The sequence below is a fragment of the Tenebrio molitor genome, chromosome 6 (assembly GCF_963966145.1).
Source record: "Tenebrio molitor chromosome 6, icTenMoli1.1, whole genome shotgun sequence".
NCBI lineage: Eukaryota > Metazoa > Arthropoda > Insecta > Coleoptera > Tenebrionidae > Tenebrio > Tenebrio molitor.
In genome coordinates, this window is record NC_091051.1 from 20,320,487 (window position 1) to 20,330,251 (window position 9,765).

General features: G+C 32.0%; 1 protein-coding gene across 2 annotated transcripts; it reads right to left on the bottom strand.

Moving 5' to 3' along the window:
* Positions 1-482: 482 nt before the first annotated feature.
* Positions 483-9,542, bottom strand: LOC138133451 (vascular endothelial growth factor receptor 1-like). 2 transcript variants are annotated; one of them, XM_069051371.1, is made up of 16 exons: positions 9,395-9,542; positions 5,899-6,101; positions 5,706-5,850; positions 4,315-4,441; positions 3,953-4,265; positions 3,766-3,901; positions 3,530-3,706; positions 3,306-3,470; positions 2,134-2,388; positions 1,859-2,083; positions 1,662-1,806; positions 1,512-1,609; positions 1,172-1,458; positions 909-1,120; positions 757-862; positions 483-706 (listed from the first exon to the last, which is right to left on the bottom strand). In XM_069051371.1, exons 1-16 carry the CDS (start codon positions 9,465-9,467, stop codon positions 539-541), a joined length of 2,835 nt encoding a protein of 944 aa, XP_068907472.1. In that variant the 5' UTR covers positions 9,468-9,542; the 3' UTR covers positions 483-538. The 2 variants fall into 2 exon arrangements, with proteins under 2 accessions (XP_068907472.1, XP_068907471.1); XM_069051370.1 differs by having other exon boundaries at positions 757-871.
* Positions 9,543-9,765: the final 223 nt, after the last annotated feature.

Here is a 9,765-nt window from a genome sequence, read left to right on the forward strand (position 1 = left end):
CAGAAAATCTACACAGAAACATTTGATATGCATGTTAAAAGTTATAATGTTAGGAAATGCTGAAAATATTTTTTTTTCATTAATTTTTTTCTTGAATATTCCTCTTCTGTCCAGATCCTTGTTAATTTTTGTAGTGCCTATGTAAAGAGGGCAATGCAGCCTTTATTAAGACTAAATATCGTTGAGCAGTCATTTAAAATAACGAAGATATTCAAATATAAAGTTTAAGCAGACGCACCCTGTATAATTCAGCTTGTAACAACAAAACCCCCACGGAACTTATTTTTATGCATGGATTGGAGCGCCGAGGACTCTACTATTTTAGAAATCAACAATACACAGAATTTTTAAGATTTTATTGGATTTTATATTTTTAATGTGACAACGCAGTTTATAAAAATTCAGTCGGATTCATTTTTAAATATTCTTATTCTAATATCCTATCCTTAACACCACATATTTATTTAAAAATAAACACACTGTACATATTTATCAACTTTATTTGTATGAATTTAAATTATAAATTTTATATTACATCTCAAAGATATGTAGAAACATTTTCATCATCAGTTTCTACAACGTTAACATAACAGCAGGAAGACGAAGACTTTTGAAAATTTGGAGCACTGATCATTGAAAGGTAATTATCATTCTGAAATCGTTGTGCATTCATCTTTAAGTAGCCGCTATTCATATCGACATAGTACTAAAAGAAACCATTCTAAGAAGTTATCAACAGAATATTAATTTTCATACATTTCTTATTGGTTCTTGCAAAGTTGAGCCGATTTTATTAACCAATTGTGTAAAAGTCGGTCGCTTCATATGTTCACCATTCCAACAGTGCAGCATTATCTCATAACTAAAAATTCTGAAATATTGTTGAACGAAACTTTTACAGAACTCACATTTCATTTGTAGCAAACTGTGGGGACTTCATTCTATATCCTGACAGAAGTTTTTCGCAAAAATATTCGTTATATTCCATACCAGGATATGGAGTCTTTGCCAAAGAAAATATCTCCCAAAGAACGATACCGAAAGACCAAACATCTGACTGGATTGAAAATATCTTATCTGTTATTGACTCAATTGCCATCCATTTCACTGGAAGCATTTCCTGTAACAAAAATTAATAAATATAAGGAATGACAATGAATTAATACCTTACATCTCCCGTTTTCCTGTAAATGTCGTTTTGGTACATTTTCTTTGCTAATCCAAAGTCACAAATTTTTACTACATTGCCGTCTGTTAAAAGTACATTTCTTGCAGCCAAATCGCCGTGAAGTACTTTACGAGAAGCCAAGTACTCCATACCTGTAGCAACTTGAAATGACCATACCAGAAGGTCTTTGGTACAAATGACTTTGTTCTTGTTTTGGTAATCTCCAACATAATGTGAATTTTGATCCGTTTGTGTGAATTCTTTAACTTTCAAAACAACTTCTTCCTTATCTGGAAACCGGTAGCATACTTACCGTGGCAATTAAAAGAATAATGTCTTTTACCTGATTGTGATGACACAGAAGTATCACTGGTTGTCTGTTGCTCATAAATTTTGTTTGAAAATGAGGATGTAATATATGGAATGAGAATCTCCGGATCACTAAACAACAAAACGAAAAATAACGATTTTTTCAAGTACTTATTATACTTACTCGTTACCTAAAACATCGCTTCCTATTGTATAGTCAATTTGACCAGTTTCGGAGTTTATTTGGTCAATAAAAGTATGTCTGTGATTCTGCAAATAATTCTGAAGATTCCCAAAACGACAATACTCCACAATCACTAATAATTCCCCTACAAAAATTTAATAAGAGCCATAAACATGAACCACTACAGAGTTACCAACTCTTGTAGACATTTTTAGTGCAGGCTCCCAACAGATTAACAACGTTGATGTGTTTGCCTAAATGGATCATTATCTTCAATTCGGAAGCCAGAGCTTTGACATAAATATCACCAATATTCCTGTTCACCATTTTAACAGCAACTGTAGTTTTTTTTTCATGCTCGAACATACCTTTGGCTTCACCTTTCAACACCACACCAAAAGCTCCTGACCCTATTTGTTCGGCTAAAACTCCAATGATGAAAAGACCTTAAATCATCGTGAACTGTTAAAACCTAGTTTGAGCTTTTCTATCGGAAACTCGTATCTCTTGTCGTACGGCAATAATTCAGCTTGATCGTCTATGGTCAGATTGGGATTCAAATGGTCCAAAGCCCCATTTTCGAAATTTTCCAAACCGGCAGTAAACAGTTTGTCCACTTCTTTTTGTAATGCCTTATAGTTGCGCATTCTGATTATTACAAAAATTGATATCGCCACTATGAGTATTATTAAAATTACAATAGCAAAACTGGACCACTCGTAGTTTCCTGCAAGGTATTTTAGAAAACAAAACTTATTGTGTTTCTACTGAATCAATAAATATAGTAACACATTTGTTTTTTGGTAATTCAATTTCAACGAGTTTTAATTGCTATTAACTTAAATACCGTGCTATCAACAATACTTAGATAAGAGACTGGTATGATTTTAACAGCGTCATATTTTTCGTATCTTTGCTAATTCAACTAATAAACGTCAAAAAACTGTCACTATTACCCAAATTTTAACGCAAAAATGGTTTTTACTTCAGAACATAAAAGATTCATCATTGAATCTTACTTTTGTAATGGTGTTTTCAATAACGGAGAAGTGAAAATTCACGATGAATGTGGATAAGGGGTGGCTGTGACATCTGGTAATATTGTTGGTAGATTGATTTCAATTAAGGTTAAATTATGTGATGGAAACGGTAACATCGTTGCCAGCTTGAACGTATTTCGAGTTGAATCATAATTTGAGTATGAATACCTTTGAAATTCGAACTTGAATATTTATAAAATCAAATGTGCAAGGTTGATTAATGCTATATGTAACATAGGAACAATGGAAAACTGTATATATACATCCGTTTTCCATCCATAATTTTTAATCAAATTTAAATTAGACAACATTGTTCAAATTTGAACGTCGGAACAATCATGTCATATTTATCCAACATGATAAAAATAAATCACAGTCACCCCTTATCCACATTCATCGTGAATCGATTATACGGCCTGTTTGGCCGAATTTCAGCAAAAATATCCAAATTTAAATTGAAACAGGTATATGCAACCAAAAATACTTCCATGGATTCCAGAGCATATATTCAGACATACGTCCAAAATCTCAAAGGCTTCTTTGATCTATATAATTGTTGACCGTACGGTAGTTATTCACCCTTTTCAGGTAGATAAATTCTTACCCTTATAAGTCACCTTGATTTTTTTAAACTCAAGAGTGCCATTAATTGTCCAAGCTTTGCAAAAGTAATCGTCAAAAATTGAAGAACCATCATAATCACCATTACCACCTAACTTAATAATTTTTGAAACGCTGAACAGTCTGTTTTCGCTTATAACTCCAGAATCTAGAATTACATCATAAATTGGCTTAAATTCTAAAAGCAAAAAGTTTTTATATTTTTACCATCGATGTCTGTAGTTATATTCCCCTTGGCCCATGTAACATTATTGCTGTGATTATAGAGAGAGGCACCACATGTCAATATAATTTGTTTAAATGGTTCAGCCTTAAACTTTTTGACATCAGGATCGATTCGACCGGTGGCCGACTGCGAAGAAATTTGTAAACCATTTTTTACGTCTAAAAATTAGCAGTTAGCACCCTTTTTTTGGAGTGGTATCAAATATCACAAAAATTACCAGCAACTTCTTGGACGACGTCCGATGTAAATTTAGCGTTTTTAGCTGAACAACGTAGATATCCAGACATGGAAGTATTTAATTCAACATATGAAATTGATTGTAACTTTTTTGTATGTAAATCCATTTGATTTATCTTAAACGATCCCATTAATTAAAAGATAAAGTTTGATTGACTAATACTTACTGCCAAATAAGCACAGTTTACGCAAGGTTTAAAGAACCAAGAAATCTCAAGTTTGAGAATGGAAGTTGCCACACATTTTACTTTACTATAAGTACTTTCCAGTAAATCAATTGCTATAGATGTCTTGGGTTGCTTATTTTCATAAAATGTTAAATTAAGAATTCTAGTTTGATATATATTTTGCCCGACCAGCTGAAAACGTGTTTCTAAATCTTCTTCTGAAGCATTTTTAATTGTCAATGAAATTTCATTATTCGGTAGAATATTAAGAGTATATTTAAGTGATGAGGAAGTATTTTCATTGTTGGCAAGTCTGAAAAATCTGTTTATGTACATCTGAAAAATCATATCGATTGTTTTACAAAGATAATTCTGGAGGTGGATAACCCTGAACTGAGATATTCCATTGTACAATAACTTCCTCGCTTTCTGGAACTATTTCGTATTTGAAATCATTTTGTTTTAAAACTATAAAACGCTGATCAGTGTCTGAAATATATGTTATTAGTTAACTATCGCCACTGTCCAAAAGTTCAAGCAAATTTATTGTCATGTTTGCTATGAGTTTCAGAAAATTATAAAGAATTGTAATATGTTGCAAATATTAAAGTGTAACTACAAATTTTAGTTTACCCTGCAACGAGCTGAAGGAAAAAGAAAGCATGTAAAGTCTTCTGCAAAAGAAAAAGCTTTAAAAGACACAGAAACTTGGGTTACAAGAATAATGACGAGTATTCTTAAGTGAAAAATGGCCCATTGGGCCGTATCATGACACCCTTATTAAATTTAATCATCACTCTAATTACCCTGGTGACGAATTAATCTCTTTCTGGTAGGTTATTATTAATTATAAATCTATATCGTTTTATGTTTACTTTAATCACGACTCTAGTTAACGGCAAATTTAATAACGGTGTCGTGATACGACCCATTACGTACTATTTATTATCTTTTGTTTAATTTAAATAAACTAGGCAAAAATGAATAGGGAATTTTTCCTTTTTTGAATTTTTTATAAATACAGCTTAAAATTTGTAATGAAATGTGTTAGAAATATATCGTGTGTTCAAATGAAATCCTGGGCTGAGTAGGCGTTGGAAAAATTAAACCGTTTAGAACAGTGTAAAGTTTGAATTCCCCGCCGTTTGATACGAGTGATATTTGTTTATGTTTAATCGGGACATAATTGAACATTCAATTCATTTCAGCAAAGGGTGCTCTTCTGCTCTTAGATATTTGCTTCGAGAATAAGAATCGTTAGGTTATTCTATTTTTAATGTAAAACATTGCAAATAAAGAAAAAAAGAAATATTTTTTTACTCTAAATTTTAGGTTAGCTGTCAACATGCTCCAATTAATCTACGCTTTAAAAAAGCACAACAATTGACGTTTTCCAACGCCTTCCCAGCCCAGGATTTCATTTGAACGCCCGATATCAATATACACATTAAATGTAATGTTTCAAGTACCTGTAGCATTTTAAATTTATCTTGTGTTCAAGAATACGTGGGGGGATTGGGGCAATAATTTTGCTTTCCAAAAAAAATTGTGGAATTCCCTATTCATTTTTGCCTAGTTTATTTTGTTTCGGATCAAAAACGTATTGTTACAACTATTGAACATTTGCAAAACGATTTTTGATTTTTTTTATCAGATTAACAATTATTTTTCAGCATTTTGACGTTTAATGTTTGCTTATTCAAAAAAAAAAAAACTTGAACTTTTGGCTTTAAAATCAAAGATTATATTTTACTATTAATAGGAACCACTTCTTCTTCAACTTCTACAATTCCCCTTGAGTTATTTGCAACGCACTTGAGATATCCAGATTTTGAAAACTCAATCTTAGTAAATGAGATCGATTGCAAACCAGTTGAATTGTTGTATCTAGATGAGATCTACAAAAACTTTATTTTTCTTTATTTTTTATAATCTTCGTTACTTACAAGTTCAAACTGGCAAGTTTGATCGGGACAAGGTTGAAAATACCACTGTATGTCAGGCTGATACAAAGAAAAGACTGCACATACAAAATTCCTGCTGCAGGATATACTATTGTCAGAACAATCCTGGTCTACATAGGCGTATGGTTGGTCTGGACCAGTGAGAGAAGTGACAGTAGTTTCAAACTTGTATTCATCTTCCGTCGCTGCAAAGGATGAAATAAACAAATCAGATCTAGCATTTTCCAACCTGATCATCTTGGCATTAGCTTCTTCGCTATGTAAAATGTAGAACTGGATACAATGACGTGGTGACGGGGTATTCAGCTTGTTTGCAGGACAGGGGACGCGTAGTACAGCAACATGGCTTTGATTTTTCTCTCTCATTTCCATGGATACAACAAAAATGAAATATTTGCAGACTATTGAGATATAATACATTCATTTTTGTTTTAGACCAGAGTAGGATATTTTAATTTTTTTAAATGTTGGTATCGGGGCTATGTCAAAATAACAAAATCAAAATTGTTCGAACTGCCAGTGTCAAATTTGACATTATTATTAAGTATTAAGGTAAATTAGTTTTAAATTTGTGCAATATTTACATTTATCACTAAATACACACATTATTGAGTCCTCGAAACTATGTAGTTAATTGGAAAATGATAATGCTTGGCTACATGATCATGAATTTTGACAAGAATGTGTCACCTCAAATATTATACATGATGTATATTGTCATTCAGCCACAGTCTTACCATACAACTCGCCAAATTTCCATAGCCTACTCTGGTCTAAAACAAAAGTGAATGCACTGTACATACAGGGTGATTTACGAGGAATAATGAGCCCGACGGAATAGAAAATGCAACCCACAATACATTGCAACAAAAAGCCGGACATCGCAGCGGTAAATGTCCGGGTTTTTCTCCTGATGAATTGCGGGTTGCATTTTCTATTCCGTCGGGCTCATTATTCCTCGTAAATCACCCTGTATATAGAATGTTTTTAAATGTTGCCACATTTAGTGTAACAAATAGGTCCATATTTTTGACAAAAAAGAAGATTGATTTTTTAAACATTTTTACCTGATATTTTAATGACTACTTAACAACGTACTGCTAAGTTGTTCCGCGAATTTTGGGGCACCCAGTATAGGATTCGAAAATCATTCAACAAATCTTACAATTTTGTCTTGTTTGTAATTGTGGCTAATTATGCAAATTCCGGTCTAGTTTTCACAAAATTTGATCTAACATGTTAATTCCACGAACAGAAATTTCAAACTAAAGTGAGTGCGCTCTAGCTGGCTTAACAATGTAAGTTATTATTGGTAATAAATAATGTAGTCACATCCGGTTAGATATAAGATTTCTGATGAGGAGCCGGGAAAGTATGTGAGAAACGTGAGCGGGGTATTACGCAAAGTTGTACTGGTCGACTTGTCTGGTACTATTTTGTCCTAAGACTGCTCATTATACAGGCTGTCCCAAAAATGGCGTACTAACGGTGCACTACGGTGTAGAAGAGACTACCGTAAACGTCAGAAAAATGTTAAAAAAATTCTATTGGACTTATTTGCTGATTTGGCAGTCTTTGAAAGTGGCATTTAACAGGTAAATTATTTTAAAATATATTTATTAAATTGTCATGACAGCTACTTCTAATCGCACATATTATCACAAAGTACAAGATTACTCACTACCAATATCTAATCCTGCATAATAGAGAATTTAGAAGCTTTGGAAATCAAAAAAATTATTTTAAATTCACTACGGTAACATTGCATGGTAAGGTTGTACGAGTACATCTTTGTTTACATTGTATTACCGTTAATAATAATAATAATAATAAAAAAAAATTTTGTCAGAAAATTTTTTTCTATATTTTTTTCGTGTACATTTAAACATCCTCGATACGGTAGTAAGTAGTTAGTACGCCATTTTTGGGACACCCTGTATACAGTCGTGCAAAAAATTATTATCATCTCTAAATAATCAGCGGCTGAATACATGATTGTAACCAAATAAACAAAGATTTTCCCTTTTTTTATTACAAATTTAATTTGACACTAACTTCAAAAACTCCAATATTTTAAAGATGTTTTTTTTTAAATGAATTCCTAGCAACATAAAATTACGGCAAACACACCTTGAAGGTGTAGATCTCTGATTGGTCAACTTTAAGTTGTCTTTCCTCGATTATCTTTTGAGCTAGATTTTTTTTTTCTTCAAAATTACACATCCAAATGCGATCTCGTGTTTCTTCTTTTTCCCTGGGGCGCGAGTTGTGAAAGACCCTGTATAGTACTTATGTCCCCAGATTGAGTTTACAAGAGGAAAAACATTTTTTTTTATTTTACGTAAAAACTTCAGAAGAATAACATTTTTTGCTTCATTTGAATGCTTTCCAAGCTTATTCATCATTGCCACATTATATAAAAACTAGCGGACCCGCCAATGCTTCGCTATTGCTAAATGTGGATATAAGTATGAATGAAATAAATACGAATATAAATACAGTTGAATAACAAATCATTTATTCAATTGAGATCACCTGAATTGAATTGTGTGTGATAATTCATATTTGTTTGTGTTTTATTGCTGTCTTGTGTTTGCTATTTTTTATTCTCTTCTTCTTCAGCTGAAAGGTTTGGTTGTTAAATTATTCGAATAAAATGAAAATATTTATCTTCAAGACCATTGCAATGCAATTTCATGTATTCTCCAAATTCAATCCACATACTTGCAACGATTGACCTTGTGATTTGTTTATCGTTAGGTATTCCAAAAGCCAGTTTAATGGAAATTGCACTCTTTTCGTGGCTCTGTTAATTCCACAACGTTGATAAACCCGATAATTTAAATTTCCAATGAAATAAATTTGAAAAAATTTGTTCAGCATCCGGAAATGTTAACAAAGAGCCTGCTTTATGGTAGATTTGACCTTGAATCTTGCATGTTGCATATAATTATCAGTTATTACATTACTTGCACCAAACGAAGTCATTTGAAAGCATGTGTTATAATTTTGTGCCTATATTGTTCAAAAAATGCTTCGATCGTGTTGTAGTACCAGCAACCAACGAAAATAATGGCTCAGGTGGTTCATTCAATATTGGCAATTTAACTTTACCATTGAAACAACACATTCCGGGTCCTTCACTTTTGAATTTTAATGCTTTGCAATGTGTACAAACTTTATTCATAGTTCTAACGACAAGATTCAGAATCATGCTGAAATGCCATAGGATCAAATGTTACTATTTGAGCCAATCGATTCATTCGTATGCGTAATCGATCGTTATCACGTTGTTCATTTCGATCAGCATTATGACAAATTTTGTCTTAATTCTCTAATTCTTACTCGATTAATCGATACTAAACGCATCGTCAATTTCACGATAATAGTCTTAATTAAATGATGTAAATAAGTACTTTGTTGTTTAATAAATATTGAACAAGATAAACAGAATTTCTGAAAATGAATATGTACTTACAAATGAGAAATAATCCATTGAAAAACAATAACACAACAAACAAAAAATTCATATGAAACAATTGGTACAACATATAATTTCGTTGTAGTTTTTACCGTGTCGAGAGAGAACTAACTTGTTTGGTTAATAAATAGAGACGAGCATATACCTAACTTGAATAAAACAGGATTGTAAATTTTTAATTTAATGCGATGATCAAATAGTTTAACAAAATTCTTCTGCTAATATCAGTAGGTATACTTACTAAGAATTCTGGTTGATTGAACTATCAATTAATTGGAACAGATGCTAATTTGGACCTATCCCTCAAGGACAAAAAAAAAACTATTAAACACTAATAACATCATCTAACATTATAAAAAAGTTAATTC

What these genes read in the sequence shown, in the direction of transcription:
- LOC138133451 (XM_069051370.1), bottom strand. Translation starts at nt 9,467, where the DNA reads ATGTTGTACCAATTGTTTCATATGAATTTTTTGTTTGTTGTGTTATTG. An exon ending in TATAACTACAGACATCGATG is followed by an intron (nt 3,471 to 3,529) that starts GTAAAAATATAA and finishes ATGTAATTCTAG; the next exon opens with ATTCTGGAGTTATAAGCGAA. An exon ending in TGCAAGAACCAATAAGAAAT is followed by an intron (nt 707 to 756) that starts GTATGAAAATTA and finishes GGTTTCTTTTAG; the next exon opens with TACTATGTCGATATGAATAG.